The sequence below is a fragment of the Cervus canadensis genome, chromosome 6, assembly GCF_019320065.1.
Source record: "Cervus canadensis isolate Bull #8, Minnesota chromosome 6, ASM1932006v1, whole genome shotgun sequence".
In the NCBI taxonomy this organism is placed as follows: domain Eukaryota; kingdom Metazoa; phylum Chordata; class Mammalia; order Artiodactyla; family Cervidae; genus Cervus; species Cervus canadensis.
This window is the reverse complement of record NC_057391.1, coordinates 20,586,751-20,608,796: the sequence shown is the minus strand read 5'-3', so window position 1 is coordinate 20,608,796 and position 22,046 is coordinate 20,586,751. Positions and strand designations below refer to the sequence as shown.

Below are 22,046 nucleotides of genomic sequence, written 5' to 3'. Positions count from 1 at the left end.
CCCACTCCCAGCACTCATCACATACAACTGACTACTTTTGCTCTTCCAGTCCACTGACGGCAGGAAGGGCTCTTACCTTTCAGCTCCGTATTCTATAGAACCCACCACATTCAGTAAATTTTCCTCAAATAGTCAAAACTTTCTTTGTTCTGGTTACATGCCCTGCAAACAATTCCCGGATTACTATTAATAGATGGGCTCCCCAGTGACTACAGTATTAGGAAAGGGGTGTCTTGATCATGAACCATACAGGTATGCTCACCGTGTACACTAATAGGCTGACATCATCATGGACACATCAGCTTCTTTTTAGGTAAGTGTGGCGGTGATGGCGGTGTAGCCGCTAAGTCACGTCTGACTCTTTGCGACCCCGTGGACTATAGCCCAACAGGCTCCTTTGTCCGTGGGATTTTCCAGGCAAGAATACAAGAGCAGGTTGACATTTCCTTTTCCAGGGGATCTTCCCAACCCAGAGATCAAACCTGCATCTCCTGCACTGGCAGGTGGATTCTTTACCACTGAGCCACCAGGAAAGCCCAGGTAAGTGTGACTTGGTGGGAAAACGACAACTCTGCGTCACAACAAAGGCATGGCTCCTGAAAGGGCATACGAACAGCCCAGCAGAAGCCCCAGACGCCCCCCTTCAACCTCATCAGTCATGACTGACTGCCCACCTTCCTATTTCAGAAGGTAACCCCATCAACCTTCCATCTGTCCAAGCCTGAATCCTTAGCATCATCTCTGAGAGCTCCTACATCCTCCACAACCAGAATCAGAAATTCCACCTTCTGACTATTTCTTTATCTATTCCTTCATCTCCCTGACAGTGCAGGCCATCACCACCCTTCAGGTTTCAGCTCCCTAACCTGGTCTCCCTATCTTCTATCTCTCACTTTTTTCCAAAAACGTTCTCCACAGAGTTCCTCTTCAAAGCAAATCTGATTTCAAATCTCCACTTAAAGTCAAAAGTTTCTGCCTCCTCCCAAGATAAGATCTAACCTGTTTAGGCACCACAAACCACCCCCGCTGAGCTGGCCCTGAGGCTACATTCCCAGTCTCTCCCTTCTCACCCCTCTCCTACCCACATTCCAGCCACATCAACCACCTGGAATTCTTGAACCTGGACTGGTTCTGTGCCTTTTTGCACCCAGTACCTTCACATGCAGTTCTCTCTGTGAGAAGTGTCTGAGGACACAGCTATGTATGTATTCAAAATTCAGTGCACACATCACAGTCCCTGTGCTATCTTCCTAAGCGCTCCTCCCCACAAGAAGAAAGCCATCTTGTCTGCTCCTAGGGTGTCTCTTTCCTGGCTGCTTGTAAACCTTTTCCTCTCCTTACTTCTTGGTTTTCTCTTGAAGGATTGTTGTCGTTTAGTCACTAAGTCGTATCTGACTCTTTTGTGACCCCACAGACTGTAGCCCACCAGGCTTCTCTGTCCATGGAGTTTCCCAGGCAAGAATACTGGAGTGGGTTGCCAATCCCTTCTCCAGGGAATCGTCCCGATCCAGGGATCAAACTCGGGCCTCCTGCACTTCAGGCAGATTCTTTACCTACGGAGCCACCAGGGAAGCCCTCCTGAAGGGTTATGGTTAGATAAATGAGATGTTACTGCCTAGGTGCTACCTGGACAGAATGTCTTAGCATCTGACTTGTACTGTGTGTGTTCAGCTGCTCAGTCGTGTCCAGCTCTTTGTGGCCCCAGGTACTGTAGCCTGACAGGGTTCTCCATCCAGGAGATTCTCCAGGCAATAATACTGGAGTGGGTTGCCATTTCCTACTCCACTGACTTGTACTGGGTGCTCATTAAACAAGAGCTGAAGGAAAAAGCTCATGAATCATATGCCCCTAAATTCTTACTTACAATCTCAGTTGCCCTTCTGAACCTTCTTCCAGATCTCTATGTATCGCTGAAGATTATTAGAGATAGAACACAGAGATAGAACAAAGTCCTACAAGCAACAGGGAGAGGGCAATTTTAAACATCACAATCATTAAAATGGTATACTTGAGTCATGATTTATGATTTTCCCTGAATCTCATGTCATGCTCCTAGAACCTTGGAAGTAACAAGGTTACTACACACAGTTATTGACCCAGCCTCAAACACAAGTCTGGTATGCTTTCCACTCTATCGGGCTTATCTCAAATATATGCCATAAATCCAGTCACAAAACTCTGTCTTTTATTAACCAGGGAGCTGTCCAGACTAATCATAACTGTGGCTACTTAACATGTATTCTGAGGAGGACGCACATGTGTGCATATGTGTACTTAGTGCACAAGAGTTTGAGTACCTCCCTACTCCCAAATTAGAAGCAGCAAATTAAAAAGACTACCGAAGGCAGGCCCAATGTCAGAATCAAGGAAAAATAGCTGTCAGAGAAGACACAGATCAAAATCATGAAAGGAGAAAACCTGAGGGCCTGAAGTCAAGCCAGTCCTCTGAGGCCACGGAAGAAGCAAATAAATATTCATCCCCACCCCAGGGGCCTGGAAAGGCCTCAGTCATATAAGCTTTGACATGTACAGTGGGGTGACCTCAAGTCACACACACGAAAGAGTCACATTATGAAGGCAAGAAGACATAGCGCTGGTTTTAAAGAGATTTCAATCAAGACGGCTAAAGTAGAATTCCGGTGCTTAAAGGAATGCAGCCGTCTTGGAAATTTTACTTAGGTGGAATAATCCTTACTCTACACAACATATGTAACTATATGCCCACGTTTGAGAGCACTCCAAGACCAACAGATTCTAAAATTAGTTTCATTAGTAAGTCATCCTACCAAATCATCTGTAAATGATGCCAGAGAAACTACAGATCGCATTTAAGACCTCAAGGGAAAACTCCCTTCCTACAACACAGGGCAACGGCGTTGCCCCTCCCTAAGCGCTGCCAGCATGACACACAGCCCGGCACACAGCCCGAGCCCACGCGCGGGCACACACGGCGCAGGAGGCACCCGCAGGGCACAGCGGCTCTCTGCACAACCGGCAAAGGAGGGAGGCTGGGGAGGAAGCTGAGAGTAAAATGGGGCGGTGGAAAAACTGAACGGGAACGGCACACGAGGGTGACTGAGGCCTGATCCACCGGTCAAGCCGACGCCCACCAGGCACACGCTCGGCTGGACCTGACACAAACGCCTGTGCCCCACGGCTACCCCAGATCGACAGCGGCCCCACAGCAGGGCAGGGAGGGACCTCCAAGGTCCTAGGGCCTCCCACGCTGGGAGGGCACTTTTCCAGAGCAGAGGCAGCTGAGGGATGGGGCTGCAGAGGATCAGCCCCTGGGCACCTCCACGTGGCTTTGCTAAATGTACAAATTTAAATAATATTTATGAGATAGAGAAAAGGCCAGGGTAGGTTGAAATGATAGTTTTAAGAATCTAAGGAAAAAAAAAAAAGAATCTAAGGACTTTCCTGGTTGTCCAGTGGCTAAGACTCCGTGCCTCTAACGCTGGGGGCCAGGGTTCAATTCCTGATCAGGGAACTAGATCCCACATGCTGCAATTAAGACCTGGCTCAGCCAAATAAATAAATATTTTTTAAAAAGAAGAAGAAGAAGACTCTAGCCCACAAAGAATGTAAACTGGTACAGCCACTGTGGAGAACAGTACAGAGGTTCTTCAAAAAAAAAACTAAAAACAGAGTTGCCATATAATCCAGCAATCCCACTCCTGGCAGATACCTGGACAAAACTGTAATTCAAAATGATACGCAAAGCCCTGTGTTCATAGCAGCACTATTCACAATTGCCAAGACATGAAAACAACCTAAATGTCCATTGACTGATGAATGGATGTGGTATATACACACAATGGAATGTTAGTCAGCCATAAAAAAGAATGAAAGAATGCCATTTGCCACAACATGGATGGACCTGGAGATTATCATACACAGTGAAGTCAAACAAAGACAAATAACATATGAATCACTTATACATGAAACCCAAAACATGACACAAATGAACAGACTCAAAGAGAAGACCTGTGTTTGCCAAGAGGGAGAGGGGAGAGGAGGGAAGGACTAAGAGCTTGGGATTAGCAGACATCAATTATACATGGGCTCCCAGGTGGCATTAGTGGGAAAGAACCCACCTGCCAATGCAGGAGATGTAAGACATATGGTTTCAATCCCCTGGGTTGGGAAGAATCCCTGGAGGAGGGCATGGCATCCCACTCCAGTATTCTTGCTTGGAGAATCCCATGGACAGAGAAGCCTAGTGGGCTATAGTCCATGGAGTCGCAAAGAGTTGGACACGACTGAAGCAATTTAGCGCCCACACAACTATCATATATAGAATGGATAAGCAACAAGGTCCTACTGTATAGTACAGGGAACTATATTCAATATCCTGTGATATTCCATAATGGGAATGAATATAAAAAAGAACGTTAAAAAAAAAAAGAATGTATATGTATGTATAACTGAATCACTTCGTTGTACAGCAGAAATTAACACAGCCCTGTAAATCAACTACACTTCAATAAAGTAAGTTTAAAAAAAGAAAAGAATCTAGCCCACAAAAAACTCATGCAAACACAATAGGATATTCATGGGCGTGTTATTTTTAAAAACTGGAATCAACTGAAATGGCCATTAACAGAGGCCTGATTAGTTAAATAAACAATGTAGCCTTAAAATTAACATGCAATAACATGGAAGCTTTTTTTTTTTAAGTAGATCTGTATGTCGAAAAGAACACTACTGATAAATTCTGGGAAAAAAATAACTGTAGAAATATATGTGTACTAGAACCCCATTTTTGTAAAACAGAACAAAACTACATCTCTTGAAGGTAAAGGTCAGCAAGGGCAGAGACTGTTAAAGATGTTTACAGTGAGAAGTTGGAAGAAAGGATTTTTTTTTTTTTTGGACACTGAAGCCCTTGAATTTTCACACTTAGCGCACACAGTAACAACAAAAGTGTTTGCCTGAGGCATTCCTTTCTAGTTCCATATCAGCTAAGCTGACTCACACCCCAGCCTCTGCCCCTGGCTCCACCCCATACCTCCTGCCCCAGCCCCACTTACAGATGCAGGCAGCAGCCAGCAGGCGGGCAGCAGCATAGGGGGCTAAGCAGTTTGGGAAGATGGGCTGCACCAGGTAGTTGGCAAAGGTGATGGCGATGACGGCCTGGCTAGTGGGCTCGATGATGAGGAGCGAGGTCCAGAGACGGATGAAGGCAAGGAGTCCCCCAAAGGCCTCAAGGATGTAGGCGTAGCTGGCCCCAGATTTCTTAATGGTGGTGCCCAGTTCTGCATAACAAAGTGCCCCGAAGACAGAGAAGACGCCCCCGACTGCCCAGATGACCAGGGAGAGGCCAAAGGAGGCACTGTAGATGAGCACGCCTTTGGGGGAGACAAAGATGCCAGAACCAATCATGTTCCCCACAATCAGGCACACGCCATTCAGCAGCGAGATCTCCTTCTTCAGCTGCACCTGCTCTGGCTTGGGGCTGGCATCATCGGCCAAGGGGGTGGCGTCCCTCTCCTGCTGGGAGGCCACTTCATATTTAACGCCGTCAACCATGGTGGAGGAGAAGAAAGCCTTCACCAGCTTCCTGGCATTGCCCTCTAAGGAAGAAAGATGAAGATATATATCAGGTTGGCAATTACAGAGAACTCTGCGCCCCAGAAACAGCATAGGCAATCCACCCACGCCCACCATTTTGGAGACCCTTTGCCTCTGAATGGAATCTCTTCTCCATCTGGCTCATCAAAATGTCCCCAACTTGAATCTTAAAAGAAAGGCACTCATTTCTCAGAGAGAAAACATGTTTCTCATCATTAGGCCAGCACTTCCCACCTGATTTACAAAATAGAAAACTAAATTCTGGTTCTATCTGAGCTCACTGGAGACAGGAAGACAAGCAGTTTGGCAGTTCCCAGGTGTCACTATCAGGACGTCAGCCTGTGTTTCAGCCTTACCCCCTAAAAGTCTGTCTTCCCTCCAATTTCAGCCTCATCTGTCACGTGATGAGATGCAACCTTGGAAACCAAACTTGCAAGCAGCTAACCTGTGGGTTCTCAACACAACATCGCCCTTTTCACCCAAGGACCTGGCTCTGGCAAACCTAAAAGCTTCAGCGATCCCTTTCTCTGGAAACTCACAGCCATGCCCCTGCTCAGGGAGCATCCCATAACAACAGCTGAACTCTTCAGCCCCAGCCAAGGCCAAGCAGCCCAGCCCCATCCAGAAAGAAGACAGGCCCTTCTCTTTTCCATGCTTTTCCTTTCCCAGATACCACAGCCCCTAGTACTGCAGGCCTCTAGCCATCAAATCCCTGCATAGTTGCATCACCCAAAAAAGGTACGGATGAGAGATGGGTGCTCCAAATGTACAGCCCAACTAGAGATGACTGGAGGCGGCTGATGACCACCCCCCACCCAGGTGTTGCCACTGCAGAGACAGCACCAAAGCCGAGGCAAGGAAACAGCTGAAGGGGTAGCAAATGCCGGGCATCGCAGAGCAGGAAAAGCTAGAAGGAAGACAGGCCAGGCTGGCCAAGCAAGTGGACAGATCCTAGGGCTAGAGGCACTCAGGAAAGGAAGCGACTGGACACTGCAGAGCAGTAAAGGCAGACTGGGCAAGATGAGCAGGGCTGAGGGGAAGCGGGGAAGCACACTCACTCCCCAGCCCTGAAGGAAGCAGGGCGCCGGCAGCAGCCAGCCACACAGAGACCAGCCTCTGAGAGCTGTGGTCTGATCCCTCCTGAGTTTCAGTAAAAGGAAAGGCTAGGCAAATGCTTGTGGATTTATGTCAAATCAAGAAGTCAAGAAGGGAGGGGGGAGGAAGAGGGAGGGGTGTTAAGCAACTGTCTGGGTCCAAGGTTCACTGGCCTTTCACTTCTACAAGAGGAAGGCTAGGAGCTCTTGGCTCAGCAGTTTCTGCGATAAGAAGGCGCTCTCAGGAATCTCCTTTGTCAGCTCTGCTCCAGGACTGGGGGCCCAGAAGAAAGGACCCATGGTCAGCTGAGTGCAGTTTCTGCAACCCCAGGGAAGTTCCCCACCCCCCACCCCCGCCCAACCCCGAGCAAATCAGCTGAGGACAGGGCTGCAGCCGAGAAGGAAGGCACAGCCCTCTCTCCCAGTCCTCCAGGCCCCACCTTAGCCCCCCTTCTCTCACCCCACCACTAGAAAGGCAGGAACGCGGCACGTTGTAACAGACGTTTGTTCACATGCAGATTAGAGGAAGTGTAAGTACAGTCCCACTCGTGACCAAGTGTCCTAAGAGAACTCTGCACACTTCCCCACATACAGTGACGGTGGCTGCCCGAAATTTGTGCCATGACCCGAGGGCTGAGCCCAGGCTGCTTCCAAGATCAAAATATGAGACTCAAACCTCTGGCTGCATCTGTGCCCCACTCACATATCCTTTCATCCTTGAGAAAACATACCAGGATCTCTGCATAAATTCCTACAAACACCTTCCCCAAATACAAGTTTACTCCAATTTCCTAAAAATATGGGGAAATAATTTTATTTCCAGAATTTTATTCTGGAAAGAACCTCTCCAGAGCTATACTGGAGAGGTCCAAAACAGAGGAAGTTGAGCATTTTGGGGAAAGCAAAAATTCTGTTTTTAGAGGCTACTTAAATTTGGTATTCCTGATTTCTTTTACCAACAGAAATGTGTTCATTTTGAAATGCAACTGCCTTTCTATCCCTTCTCAAGCCCTTTCCCACCCCCTTTCCTTATTCAATTATCAGAGAACTAAGATCGAAAAAGCCCCAGGGGGCCTTATCTCCACCCTACAACCTCCCAATCTAGTCCCTTAAACTTTTTTTTAACCCCAAGGAAGCTGATTCTGCTGTTAGCCTCCCCAGAGATCACATGTCTCCCAAGCCACCCTCACAAAAACATCTTGAAATCCATCCAGAAGACTGTCCTTTTCTCCCAGCTCCCCGCGAAATGCTTCTGTAACAGTAACTGTCATTTATCGAGCACTTACCTAAGCCAGACACACTGCTGAACATCTACATGCCTTATCTCATTTAATTCTGCCAGCAGCCCCACAAGGCAGACACTAAGTCACCTCCCAGGATGCCAAAGTAGCAAGGTAGGCGGGCAGGCTAGCCAACACAGCCCAAGCTCTGTCTCTTCAGCCTCCCCAGCCACTCTGACCTGCCCAGTCTCTAGCCCTCCTCTTAGGCAAGAAAGCACTTTAGATGGCTCCCTAATGAATTATCTAGAGGAGGATGTGATTAGATTAAAAGAAAGTCTCCGCCATCCTTCAGCCTGAAGTCCAGGCTAAAGACTCCAACAAAGCCTGTCCATCTCCTCCCTGATTGCTTCTGCCCTTTCTCATCCCTTAGCAGGGATGAGAGGTGATTACAAGTCCTCCTGGCAGTGCTGCTATTTCTAGGGAGCCCACTTCTAACGCAAACAAAGCACATGGAAACACATCATCATGCCAGGCTTTTTAAGATCAAATTCCCTGGCACCAAGGATGGGTATGTGTCCTAATGGGACATAGTGGAAAGGGATGAAGGGGACGAGAGAAGAGGAAACCGTGACAGTGAGTGGGGAGTGACGTGTGCAGGGTTTAGTTCCTGGTTGGTGGTATCTGCTAAGTACCAAAATCCTCATCACCCACTGGGGGTGAAACTCACACTCCAGCAAACAGCACACCCTAGTGGTCTCACCAGGAAATGCTTTATCTATAAGAATAGAATCCTCTTCCTAGCCTACTCTTCAATAAACCTACTCAAACTGGACAGAGGAGGCTGACTTGAGAGAAAAGATGCCCCATCTTTTCTCAACTACTGCCCAGCACCAGCTCTGTGGGAAGGAAGGCACCATCCTTGGTGGTTCACATTCCTTCCTAAGACCCCAGCTCTCAGGGTAATGCTTCCAACCATTCAGGCAGCCTGGGACCAGCATGACCTGCCCTGAAATGTTCTCTTACCCCAGGCTTTACAAGAGAATCTTGCAGAGTCTAGAACCTCAGGAGATAACCAGCGTTCCTGAGGTGCATACATCTCTGAGGACCTAGTGGAGATTACAGGACAACACACTCATCCAATAGAAGAAGTTTCAGATTCAGGGGTTCAGGGAACACAAGAAGCAGGGCTCTCAGCAGGCAGCGCCAGGCACAGCAGCCAGTGAAGCCCCTGCCCTGACTCCTCCCATGAATGGCAAAACCCAAACACACCTCCTCCAGGAACCAGCGTACAGTTCCTCAGTCAAGCTCAGGTGGCTGAGGTGGGAAGGCACTTTCTCCCCCAGATACCAGGTACTGCCATCCTAGCTCCAACTGGACTGTGCTGGCTCCCCAAACGACAGAAACAGAAAACAGACACTCTCTGCTACAGCTGAATTCCCTCCATCTCCCCAAGCTGGAAGCTCAGCTCCTCCCTCCCCAGTTCTCCATTTGTTTTTCTGTATTCCACTACCACAGTCTCTTAAAAAAAAAAAAAAGTGCAACAAGCAAGCAAGAAAGGATTTACTTCAATGACCATGGCTTCCACTAACATAGGGCTGAAGTCTCATGGCAGAGGGCTGAGACTGGGGAGGGCTGAGGCTAGGAAACAAACAATTTTCAGGACTCGCTCCATTCTCCTCCCGCAAGCACTTTCCCTCTTGCCCATTGTCCCGCCCATCCCATCACTTACCTGTCTGAGACCTTTGGACAGGTGCAAGGAGGAGCTTCCAGCTCTCTGGAAGAGGGGCCGGCGCTGGGAAAGGGAACAAGGGGTAAGGCTCAAGCTCCAGTAACTGTTGACTCTGAGGAGCAGAAAAGGCAGAGGGTGACTCCGGGGACCGAAACGGAAAACAGGAAAACACATGTGTGACTCTGGCCGGCAGTGGGGAGGGGCCAGGGAACGAGTTGGAGCTGGGACTGCTTGTTCAGACCCTGAGGACCTCAACGGCTGCCTGCCTCCAGGCACCTTCTCAACCCGGAGCCTCGGTTCCTCCCCCACCCGCCTCAGTCCCTGAACTACCTGGCTGTCCTACCTTTACTCAGTTCTTAAGTTCTCCCAGTGACCTGGGGTACTCTCTTGATGCCCTTTGCATGCGTGCATGCTCAGTGGCTTCAGACTCTTTGTGACCCCATGGACTGTAGTCCACCAGGCTCCTCTGTCTATTGGATTCTCCAGGCAAGAATACTGGAGAGGGTTGCCATGCCCTCCTCCAGGGGATTTTCCCAACCCAGGAATCAAACCCATGTCTCCTGTGTCTCCTGCTTTGCAGGATTCTTTATCACTGAGCCACCAGGAAAGCCCCTTGATGCCCTTTACAACTCCCCTGGCCCCTCATTCCATTCCCTGCTCAACTCCCACTCACATACTATCTTTGGTCCTGTGGAGGGCACAAGATCCATGGTTAGGGCATTAGAACTCTGTGCTCTCATCGTAAAAGCCTCAGCCACTTCAATCCCTATGTAGGGCAACACATGCCGAGGAAGGCCAGTTGTGGGGGGCACAGCCATGCACACACCCAAACACTAAGCAAACCTGCTCACACCTCAGGTCCCCAACTGGTTCAGGTGACACGTGGCAACCCAGGTAAGAGCCAGGCAAGTGGACCAGAGCAAGCCCTGGCACCCTGGGCAATTTAATGAGTTGGCACCCCCTTAAACCAAGATTATTTAAATATCTGTTGAATGTTTACTTAGCAGAAGTGGGGGAATACCGATTCTCTCAGAATAAAAATTGGAAGCCTCATTCTTTCTATTCAAGAGTAGAGTTTAAGGCATGAATTCATTACATGCAGTTTTCTGAAGCAGACAGTTTCTTGGTAGGCATATCAAACGATTTTGAATGTAGACAATAGCACAAGTCTCAGGGAGTGGCACTTCACAGCGAGGTGCAGCATTTTCCGAATTCCAGCTGTGACCACTGCCTTTAGGCAACTTGTATTAATACCTGTACCTGCAAGTTGCACAATTATTCTAGAGACAGGTGGTCTAGGTAAACAGTCATCAAGGATTCTGTCAGTGGAAGGGAGCCAACTTACAGTTCACCAAGAGAAAGAAAGCAGAGCTCATCGGCTCCAAAAGTCTGAATTACTCCAGGATAATTCAGTGCCCCTTTAGACCCAGGCTGGCCTGCCCCTTAATCCCACCCTGGACTCAGGGCCAAGTTGTTAATGAGGGAAATCCTAGGAAGACAGTCCTAAGGCTGCCCCTGTTGGAACTGGCCCCTACCCACCTCCCCTCACTCCAGCCACGCTGGCCCCCTTGCTGTTGCCACAGAAGCCCTGACATCTCAAGGCATCTGCATTTGCTGTTCCCTTGGCCTGGAACATTCTTCCCCATGATATTGCTCCTTGTCTCACTCATTCCATTCAGGTCTGTGCTTAAACACCACTCTCAAGAGACCTTCCCTGAGGAGTCTCTGAAGGAGTAACTTCTTCCTTCAGCCAATCTCCATCCCCTTCACCATGCCTGACTTTTCTTCAAAGGCATTAGCTATCACCTGGAGTGAGTTTGTTGTCACTTCCCCCACTAGAACATAGCCCCACGGGAGCTTCTTCATTCACCGGTATCTCCAGCGCAGGGTCCGTGTAGACAGTCAAAAAAAGGTTTGCTGGAAGAATAACTGAATGAATAATGCCTTTCTTCCTAGACTGGTTTCCAAGTTGCGCTCCGGGAATGTCTTGCACTTGCTCTTCAGGCCCTCCTATGCTGCTGCTGGCCTGGCTCCCATGAAACTTTGAAAGGTATCAACCCTTTTTGATAGTAATGGGTCGAAGGGAAGGAAAAAGTATAGTTTTCTCAGTTTTACTGGGAGGCCTAGAATGGTTTGAAAGGGACTTTCTGTTTCATCAATGGGAAAACAAAAACAAAAAGCACCTCATTAACGCGCCTTCCGCGATCGATCGGAAGCTCTGTGCTGCTGTCCCACACCCAGGCTCAGGTGGCCGGTCTGGGCGCGGCGAGAACAGGGCGCGACGTCGGCGAAGCGGTGAAAGGACAGAGGGGACGAAGGCGGAGTGAGGCGAGTGCTCAGGTTCACGCAGATGCAGGTGGGCTCGAGCAGAGCGGACCCTGCAGGAGCTCCTTCAGCGGGAACTCTTTTCCCAGCCCCGCCCCGCAGCGCCCCTCGCCCCCCGCCCCTCCCCCCGCCCACGCCGGGCCGGCGCGCCGCGCTCACCTTTGCCCCGGTCTCCCACTCTGCCCCCCAGCCTGGCTCTCCGCCCCGCCCCTTGACGTCGTCCCCGTCGTTTCCCGTTACTTCCCGCTTTCGGCCCTCTTTCCGTGTCTGCAGCCCCAAGGTCTCGCCTTCCCAACCCCGACCCAGCCACTGCCCGTCCCCAAAGCCCTCTGGAGAGCTCGGTTAGCCCCCGATGTCCAGATCTGGCTGCGGAGGCCGAGGCGGGCTCTGCGCTGGGGCACCAGGACCTCACCTCACCTGCACCCCTTCGTTCCCTCCACTTGGCCAAGCGGCCCCCGCCCCTCCCCGGGCTGCAGGAGGCGCTAGAAGCGGGGAGATTGTGGTGGGTGTAATCGAAGATCGCAAAGGTTCGAGAACCGAGAGGCCCCGCAACCCGCTCCCCTGCCCTGTCCTCGCTCAGCCAGAGCTGCGCTGCCCTTGGGCAATGAAAATGACCGCGGATACCCTTAGAGGCGTCCTCCGCCCCACGAGCGCTCAGCTTCCTCTTCCCTCCCCCCACAATCCAGCTCGAGCTCGCGGGCCCGAGGGTCTCTGGGCGAGGGCCCCAAACCCTGGCAACCCTGCCTCCAGCCCCGAGACGTTCTCGGCTGAAACTCCGGAGGGACTCTGGACCGCAAAGCCCCTTGGGGGAGGGGAGGGAGACGTTCCCGCTAGGAGCCAGGGGAGGGGTCTCCCGGAAGGGCGACTCAACTCTCCGCCCCCTCGGGGAAGCTGTTGCGTCAGCTTCGAGATCCCAAATTAAAGCAAGTGGTCTCCACCCGGCTGGAAGGTGTCAGGCCGTAGAGCCGCCGCCAGGAGGCAGCACGTAACCAAAGATGTCAGAGCTGAGGGTACCCCAGAGGCTGGAGTCCCCACCGTACCTTTCCTGAACCCAATAAAAGGGAGTTGCTGGGCTAATTCAAGGAAAGGAATCTGGAAATGTTTCACCACGTTTTAAAACTAAAAGATGACTTGTAAATAATACAATTTCCTTTTGTATACTTTATGGACAGTCCAGCTTTGGCATCTTTTGAAGCCAAAGATTCACTGCAGAGATTCATAACGAACCACCCACCTTCAAGACCTGTCTGGTGGAAAGGCACACAGCTTAAGAGACTTCCCAGGGACAAGGCAAGAAAAAAAAATTGTAGCCCTGAGGTTATAATTTACCCATGTTGAAGCTGGGGCATTTAACACACAATTTAGCCTATACTGAATGAGCAAGGATTTGACAGCCATGGGAATAGAAAAGGAATATGTTACAATAAATTACATAAGCAATAAGGAAATAATATGCAAAGCTATGTATTGTGTGAGTGGGTGGTTTATAGCTGTCAGTTCCCACAGTTCTTGCGTAGAGTGACAAGTGATTTAGATCTTTGTTGAGCTGTCCTAAGAAGGAATGTGAAACAAGACACTTCCCAAATAGTTCCGCTCTTCTTCAAATTTAGAATTTAGTCACCCAATGCTGAAAGGGGAAGAGGTTGCAAAATGAGGTAGAATTAGCCACCCAGAGTCAGCCTTACTTATGTTTTTTCTCCAAAGTCATCATTACTCATCACAACAGTTTGAAAAGAACCAAAATTCTCAGTGCACTTGTACAGAAATTACTCTATACAGACCTGACAGAACGATATTTGAGTAAACGTGTTGGACAAAAACATCAGTGGTTAAACAAAATGTTAACGCCAAATACAGGTCATGGTGTGAAGCCCTTGAGAGGCAAAGGACTTTAAGGGGGGAAAGACATGGAGCTCAGATTCCTGATATTTCTCACCATTGTTACCTCCAGCCTTTGCCAGATGAAGTCCAGAGGTTGAAAGACATTGAGTTAGGGGATGATGAAGCCACTTTCCTGTGGCTTAGAGTCTGGTGAAGTCACTGCGGAGTGCTGTCCAAGTGCCAAAACCCTCCCCCTGCAACAGTGTTCCATAAGGTCCCTGAGAATGCCGATGATGTTAGCTGTCAGCACCTAGAGTTCTCTTTTTCTGTCCCTCTCAAAATCCTAACACCTATTTCCTGCTATTTACAACCCACAGATTGTCCCCCTGCCACATCACTCCAACCACGTCAAAGGCTGAACTTATCTTCCTTCCAAAGAACTTTCCCTTCCCGCATTCCCCAGTTTTTCAGATTTAGCTTCCCATCCTGCCCTGAAATCCTCCAGCCCTGGCTCCTTGACTCCCACAGCTATTAAACTAGTACATGTGTTCACTTTTGCATGTGGAGTTCATACTGTCTACATTATTTTTTGCTAACATTTATTTATCTTTGGTGATTTCTTTACAATATTGATTTATGTCATACATCAACATGAATTAACCACAGGTTTACATATGCCCCCTCCCTCTTGAATCTCTCTCCCACCTCCTGCCCATTCCCACCCCTCTAGGTTGTTACAGAGCCCCAGTTTGAGTTCCCTGAGTCATACAACAAATTTCCATTGACTTTCTATTTACATCTGTTAGTGTATATTCTTCCATACTACACTATTCATCTCACCCTCTTCCTCTTTCCCCCCACCCTTGTCCATAAGTCTGTTCTCTATGTCTGTGTCTCCATTGCTGCTCTAAGAAGTTTCATCAGTACCATCCATCTAGAATTCATATATATGTATTAATATATGATATTTGTTTTTCTCTTTCTGACCTACTTCACTCTGTATAATAGGTTCTAGGTTCATCCACCTCATTAGAACTGACTCAAATGTGTTCCTTTTAATGGCTAAGTAATATTCCATTGTGTATATGTACCACAACTTCTTTATCCATTCATCTGTCGATGGACATCTAGGTTGTTTCTATGTCTTAACTACTGTAAATAGTGCTGCAATGAACATTGGGGTACATGTGTCTTTTCCAGTTTTGGTTTCTTCAGGGTACATGCCTAGAAGTGGCATTGCTGGGTCATATGGTGGTTTTATTCCTAGTTTTTTAAGGAATCTCCATACTGTCTTCCATAGTGACTGTATCAATTTATATTCCCATCAGCAGTGCAGGAGGGTTCCCTTTTCTTCACACATTCTCCAGGACTTATTGTTTGTGGATTTTTTGATTATGGCAATTCTGTCTAGTGTGAGATGATTTATCATTGTAGTTTTGATTTGCATTTCTCTAATGAGTGATGGTGAGCATCTCTTCATGTGTGTATTAGCTATCTGTATGTCTTTGGAGAAATTATCATCTACATTATCAGTTCACCTTAATGCATGTGGTCTTTTCTATGATTTTGTACCCATAGTGTACGAGTTACTAGAAGACAGGAGTATTGCTGGTTTAACTTCTTTATATAGTGTTGATGGTAGTGCCAGCCTGCTTTCCTGTGAATCTTGAATGTTAACACCGACTTTATTTTTCCAGTCCTTGGTTTCTATTACTTGATTGTCCAACTGTAAATTATGTGATGGGATTTCAGTGCTGTCTGCCTCAGCTGCCTCTCAGAACCAGCCAATGACACATGTAGGCTGGCTTGGGAAAGGTGTTACTCAGTCATTGTTGCAACTGTAAAATAAATCCACAGCCACATTTTGCTTCAATTTCCTGATCTCTGAAAATTACAAGCAATCTCCATAGTGACTGCTTCCTGCTCTGTCTTATCTACTTTATAGGTTTATTGTGAAAATTTCAATAGAAGTGTTTATATCATTTATACAGAAGTGTTTTGATAACTGAAAATTAAGTGTACGAATGTAAAATGGTAACGGTACTCTACTGTCTTACTTCCCTTGCTAAGTTTTTGGGTCCATCCATTGGCTTATAGCCAAGGTTGTTTCATTCTCATCTTTTTTTCTAGTTCAGCCCTCCCCTATACCATTCTTATTGTTATCCAAACAGCCGCCTTTTACTCCTTAAACCAGGATCCACCCTTCCCCTCTTTCAAAGTGCAGTTCAGAGCCACCTCCTGTGGAAAAACTTCCCAGTCTTGCAGAAGGAAATGATAAACTTCCAGATAGACCATTACACCACTCCCTCAGGTTTCCCTAGTCAGCATGTATTTAACTGTCTAGCCTAGCACAAGAGTAATGGACACTTCTGTAAAAGCTTCACCATTTTTATAGCACTTTCACTTACGTTATCATTTTTAAAATGTTTTATAATGTGATATATTCAGCTTTTTTGTCAATGAAGTTAAAGATAAATGACTTCCCCAGGGTAAGTACAGGCATACCTCAAGATAGTTCAGGTTCAGTTTCAGACCACCATAATAAAAGAAATATCACAATAAAGACAATCACATGAATTTTTTAGTCTCCCAGTACATGTAACATTACGTTTACACTACATTATGGTCTATTAAGTGTGACTAGCATTTGTTATTTTTCAGTCATGTCTGACTCTTTGCAACTCCATGAACTACAGCACTCCAGGCTTCTCTGTCCATCACTCTCTCCCTATGTTTTTTTAAAAAAAAAAACAAACTTTAATTGAAAAAGTGCTAAAAAATGTCAAAACAATTACAAGAGTAACATCAAAGATCACTGATCACAGTTCACCTTAACAGTAATGCCAAAGCCTGAACTATCTCAAGAATTACCAAAATATGACACAGAGGCACGAAGTGAATAAATGCTCTTTAAAAATCTGGCACTGATAAGACGTTCTATGCAACGTTGCTACAAACCTTCAATTCGTAAAAAATGCAGTACTTAAAAAAAAAAAAATGCAGTACTTGCAAAGCACAATTAAAGTATGTCTGTAAATGATTTAAGATAAAAAAAAAAAAGAGGGAGGAAGCCACAGGATCTGGGTTTGCTACTTACTAGTACCTGCCTCACAAGGCTTTCCCATGGATAGTACACAATGTGCGGTGGTAGCTTTATAAAATGGAATCAGGGCTTAGCTCCAATTCGGCTTCCTCAAGAAAGCCTTCTTTTACACTATACTCCAGGTCAAGTTTTCATGATATGCTTACAAGCAACACCTACTTCCCTTCCCAGTATTCATCTCAGCTATAATATTACTGTAATGTGTATGATTACTGTCCTCTTTCTCTAGACTGGGAGCTGTATCCGAATAGGGACCTTTGCTTTGCTCTCCACACTGACTACAGTGCTCCTCACATGTAAGCTCTTCAACTTTGATAAATGAGTGAGAACTGAAACCCTAATTTTGATTCACTGTAGATTTCACTCCGGCTGAGGAAAACATGTTACAGTGATGCTAGAAGACAGAATGAGGTCACGTGTATGTTACTCAACTGAGATAAATTTCAAAGAACTAGTGACCGCGGCTAGGAGATAGAAGGCTGTGGGGAGACAGTTCAGAACGGTTTCGTCTGAGAGGACGCGACTTCCACAAAGTTGCACCCAACACTAAGAACACATACTCAGAACAACCGCCCTCCCCCAAAACACCCTGGAAGCAGTTTTGCCCCTCTTTTCCGTACGATGAGCCAAGATGGCGGGGCCCGTGTTTGAAAACCAGATTCAAGATGGCGACTTCCTGCTTCCCGCGCAGCGTCGCGCGTGGCCAGCGAGGCCACACCTACTTCCGGCTCCTGCGCCTCAGCATGGCTGCTTTGGGTATACTGCTCTCTAGTAAGTGGGTGTGAGTTCGGTGGGCTCCGGAGTTTGTCGGGGTGGGCCCCGGATCCCTGGGCTGGCTGTGCGGCCTCTCTCCCAGCTCTGCCCCGTTTTCCCAGCAGGTGTCCGGAGACTGCATTGCGGCGCCGCGGCTCGGGCAGGCAGCCAGTGGCGACTCCGGTGAGTGCCCATCGGGAAGAAACTGGGGGGCCAGAAGTTGGCCTGAGTCCTCACCGAACTGTTTTTCTCCATCCAGGCAGGGCCTTGCTGCCAACCCCTCCGGCTACGGGCCCCTTACGGAGCTCCCAGACTGGTCGTACGCGGGTGAGCGCTGATCTGACCGTTAACTCCACTTCGGAGATTGTCACCCTGAGGGAACGCCCCTGGACGTAGCGGAGAGGGGAGTGGGGGGAAGGAGTGTCAAAGTGGAGGTGTGTCTGAGCGGACAACTCACTGAACTTTATATTTGTAGTTGGGAGGGAAGAAACCCTGTTGTTTACTTTGTGAATTAAACTACACCTGTGGAAAGTAAAGCTGGACGGAATCTCTTGGCTTGTGGGGATAAGCAGAAAATAATTCTGATTTAGGGGGTCACCGGGGAGACACAAGACTTTGTGTTGTCAAAGAGGGACGTGATTTTCTCAAAGTTAGGAAGGGGACTTCACTGTTGGTTCAGTGGCTAGGACTCCGTGCTCCCAATGCAGGGAGCCTGGGTTCGATCTGATCAGGGAACTAGATCGCACGTGCCACAACTGAGAATTTGCTTGCAGCAGCTAAAGATGCCGCAGGCCACCCACAACTAAGACCTGGTACAGTCAACTAAATAATAAACATTTTTTAAAAGTTACAAAGAACTGCCCTTCTGTGTGGGGAGTACATTGTTGAGTTTGTTACCAAATGCAGGGAGAGCTTTTTGAAAGGCTGCCTAAATGATCCTCTGAGAGAGGCTTAGAAGAGTGAGGACAGAGGTGGTGGGTTCCCTTTGAAAAAAGTTTCTTTCTTTTAAAAAAAAAAAAGGCCTTAAAAAGAAGGACTTTAGAAAAGCTGAAGCCACTCCCCACTCCATTGGAACTCCAGTTCAGAAGTGGGAAAATTGAGGCCTAAAGAAGTAAATTGTCTGGGAGCACACAGCTAGGTAATAGCAAAGCCAAGACTAGCACTGGGCAGAGATCAGGCCCCCTTCAACAGCACAGAGTATAGTTTGTAGGAGTATGAGAAAAAATAGTGAAAGTCAGTCGCACAGTCGTGTCTCACTCTGCAATCCCATGGACTCTAGTCCGCCAGGCTCCTGTCCTTGGAATTCTCCAGGCAAGAGTCCTGGAGAGGGTTGCCATTTATAGGGGTATAAACCTGGTTAATCAGATATGTGGTGGCTGAAGAGGATGGGGAAGATTTTTTTCTACTTGTTATTTACTGTAGGAAGTCTAGGCTTTCTTGAAATATTGGAAGGACTCTGGAGTTAATTTTTTAAAATTTTTTTTTTTTTTAATGAGAACCATTTTTAAAGTCTTTATTGAGTTTGTTACAGTATTGTTTCTGTTTGTTTATGTCTTGCCGGGTTTTTTTGTTTTTGTTTTTTGGCCTCAAGACATGTGGGATCTTAGCTCCTTTTGTGGCACAGCACAGGCTTAGTTGCCCCACAGCGTGTCCCCTGCATTGGAAATTGGATTCTTAACCACTGGACCACCAGGAAAGTCCTAGAATTTATTCTTAATCCAGACTTCCTTCTCTACTTGCTAACTTTATGGTCTTGGACAAGTTAATTATATCTCTCAGTTTCCACTTCTGTAAAAGGATATGTATCTCAGATGGTTCTTGTAAGGAGAAAATGAAACATCCAATGTAAAACACCTGATGTACATAGTATTGGTTCCCTTTCTTGATGAATAATATCTCTTATTTGTCTTGCCTTCAAACTTTGGCAGAGTTTTCATTCTCTTTGTAGAAGGATCCTTTTAATCTCCATTATAAACTACTTGAGATCAAGATACTGCATTTTTCTTTTTTCCAGCAGGTCAGCAGATGGTTATGAGATTTTTATTATGTGCCTACACTATATATATTACAGTAAAAGTAAGGGATATAGTCCTTGATCCCAAGGAACTTAAAGTCTTAGCTGGAAAAACAAAGCATGACATTTTAAAGATTAATTAATATTTCAATGTTCTGTCTCTTTCCAGAAGAATTTGAGATAGCTAAATAAGACTAAAAATAATCAGTAGTACAGTAAATGTCCCCAGGTAGTAGGTTCCTTTGTCCATGGAATTCTCCAGGCAGGGATACTGGAGTGGATTGCCATTTCCTTCTCCAGGGGATCTTCCTGAGCCAGGGATCAAACCCAGGTCTCTTGCATTGCAGGCAGATTCTTTACTGTCTGAGCTACAGGGAAGCCCTTAAATGTCCCGAAATAGATAAATATTAAATGATGGAGATGCATTTCTTTCAGAAGAGAGTAACAAAGTTGAAGAGGTTAGAGAAGGGTTTCTGGGACAAGTAGGGCTGGAGGTAGGCCTAAGAATGAGAATTTGGCTGGAAGGAAAGGAAAAGAGGATATTTCATTATAGAGTGAGATAGAATTCAGCAAGGACTCAGTGGTGAGTAGAACAGTAATCAGATTGCTTGAGTGGAGGGTTTCTGAAGATAAAACAGGAGATTCAGCATCACGAGATTCAGCATCACAAAGAACCTTGAATTCTAGGCTAAGGAGGGGTGAGTAGAGTAGGAACATGACTAGGAGCTTATTCTTGGCGGTTCTGGCATACTTCACCATTGAAGATGAAGGAAGTGTTCTAGGGGAATGAAGCTACAGTGGGTACGAAATAGAAGAGAGGAGCTTGAGATTGGTTCTCCCCTCTTTGCTGTCACAGCCACTTGGCCAGGGTATTGTAGACTCTATAACACTTGCCTCTCCTTTCACTTCTATCTGCAGATGGCCGCCCTGCTCCTCCAATGAAAGGCCAGCTTCGAAGAAAAGCCCAAAGGGAAAAGTTTGCGGTAAGTGGCTAGCTCTCCAGCCAGAACAAACTGTAACTGGCGGGAGAACATTTAAATTGTAATTTGTCCTGAGTTGGCACCTAAGCTGACATGTACCCCTCACTTGTAGGTTTTAGCCACTGAAGGTTTTAACAGTACTGTGAGAAGGGAGAATAGACTGGGGCACTCCTAGGGCAGAAACCAATGGTAGACACCCATTTTGCTTCCTTCCTCCTGCTTGCCAGCCCAGGACCTGGTTCCACCCCTTCCCCAGGCAGTGGTGTCACTTTCCAGCTGAAACCTGACTTTGATCTGTGAATGAAAGGATATATGGTGCAGAGCTCAAGCCCCAGATGTTATCCACACTGTTTTCCTGTCTGTTTCAGAGACGAGTTGTACTGCTGTCACAGGAAATGGATGCTGGATTACAGGCATGGCAGCTCAGACAGCAGGAGAAGTTGCAGGAAGAAAAAAGGAAGCAGCAGAATGCTCTTAAACCCAAAGGGGCTCTACTACAAAACCCACGACCAAGTCAATAAAAAAGCAACTCCTGTCTCCCTTCCCAAGCCTGTCTCTGGCTTTCTTTTCTATTACCTGGATGTGTCATCCCTTCCAGAAGAAAGCCTTATGTTCCCCATCAGGGCAAAAGGATGGACACCAAGAAGAACGGGCTGTAAAACCACTGCCTGGAAGGGTTGACTCAGTCCCCTCACCCCCAGCTCCATCCCAATTCAGCAGAATCTTACTCTGGAGTATTTACTCCCTCTTTTACAAGCCGTAGGACTGGCCCAACTATGAGCAGTAGTAGCTGCTCTGCAAACATGAAAAAGGGGGTAACAGTTTTCCTGGTTTTAGCCCGGCACTCAAGCCTTTAACAGCCCATACACAGTTGAGGCCACATGCAGTTACGCATTTCATAAATATTTTGATGAAAAAGGCTTTCTAGCTGAGATCTACTTTTTGGCAAGAAAACAGTATCAGTTTTCCTACACTTCAGATAGATGGCCCTAGAGGATACTCCCACTGAGAAGGCGGACATGAGAGCCAACGCGGGTGTTGCATGTTCTGCTGAAGAGTTGGATTCTGAGATTTCTGTGGTTCTGACTGAATTCCAGAGGTTGGTTGGAGAGAGGTCCAGATTTCCCGACTTCCATTTGTGTAGGGGAGCCCTGAGGTGCTCAGCCCCCAAACAGTCACTGTTGTAATGGGCACCTAGTAATCACCATTTACTTCCATAAGTCCCTTAGCTGCACAGGCCTCGGGAAACATTTCCTTTTATTGGTCATGGCTCCTCCCATGGATTCTGAGAGGAAAAGGACCTGTTACAGTACAGAGTACTGGACTTTTCCATTTTCCTGCTGCAAAATGTAGTTCCTGGATCTCTAGGATTTATGGAACTTTCTACCTGAAATAATTTCTGTCCAGCCTCCTTTATTCCTTCCCTTGTTTTC

At 47.2% G+C, this 22,046-nt stretch overlaps 2 protein-coding genes across 12 annotated transcripts in view; one reads left to right on the top strand and one right to left on the bottom strand.

Annotated features, from left to right (window-relative positions):
• Positions 1 to 12,777, bottom strand: part of SLC7A7 (solute carrier family 7 member 7) — a 34,200-nt gene extending 21,423 nt beyond the window's left edge. Inside the window, exons 1-4 of one of the 7 annotated variants that reach the window (XM_043471217.1) lie at positions 12,360 to 12,777; positions 11,801 to 11,873; positions 9,618 to 9,729; positions 5,034 to 5,576 (exon numbers count right to left, since the gene is read on the bottom strand). In XM_043471217.1, coding sequence (XP_043327152.1) covers positions 5,034 to 5,532 — 499 coding nt within the window. In that variant the 5' untranslated portion in view covers positions 5,533 to 5,576; positions 9,618 to 9,729; positions 11,801 to 11,873; positions 12,360 to 12,777. Of the gene's footprint in view, positions 1 to 5,033; positions 5,577 to 5,930; positions 6,029 to 6,632; positions 6,753 to 9,617; positions 9,730 to 11,800; positions 12,329 to 12,359 lie in introns of those variants that run through there. The other 6 variants (XM_043471219.1, XM_043471216.1, XM_043471218.1 and 3 more) reach the window with 6 other exon arrangements.
• Positions 12,778 to 17,504: 4,727 nt separating this feature from the next.
• On the top strand, positions 17,505 to 21,161 carry MRPL52 (mitochondrial ribosomal protein L52). 5 transcript variants are annotated; one of them, XM_043471224.1, is made up of 5 exons: positions 17,532 to 17,637; positions 17,742 to 17,802; positions 17,879 to 17,946; positions 20,552 to 20,616; positions 20,982 to 21,161. In XM_043471224.1, exons 1-5 carry the CDS (start codon positions 17,532 to 17,534, stop codon positions 21,132 to 21,134), a joined length of 453 nt encoding a protein of 150 aa, XP_043327159.1. In that variant the 3' UTR covers positions 21,135 to 21,161. The 5 variants fall into 5 exon arrangements, with proteins under 5 accessions (XP_043327163.1, XP_043327159.1, XP_043327162.1 ...); XM_043471227.1 differs by having other exon boundaries at positions 17,549 to 17,637; positions 17,745 to 17,802; positions 20,552 to 20,623; XM_043471225.1 differs by having other exon boundaries at positions 17,556 to 17,637; positions 17,745 to 17,802.
• Positions 21,162 to 22,046: the final 885 nt, after the last annotated feature.

Coding starts and splice junctions, on each gene's coding strand:
- MRPL52 (XM_043471224.1), top strand. CDS start 17,532: ATGGCGACTTCCTGCTTCCCGCGCAGCGTCGCGCGTGGCCAGCGAGGC. Junction 17,803..17,878: donor GGCAGCCAGTGGCGACTCCG/GTGAGTGCCCAT, acceptor TTCTCCATCCAG/GCAGGGCCTTGCTGCCAACC. Junction 17,947..20,551: donor CCCAGACTGGTCGTACGCGG/GTGAGCGCTGAT, acceptor TTCTATCTGCAG/ATGGCCGCCCTGCTCCTCCA.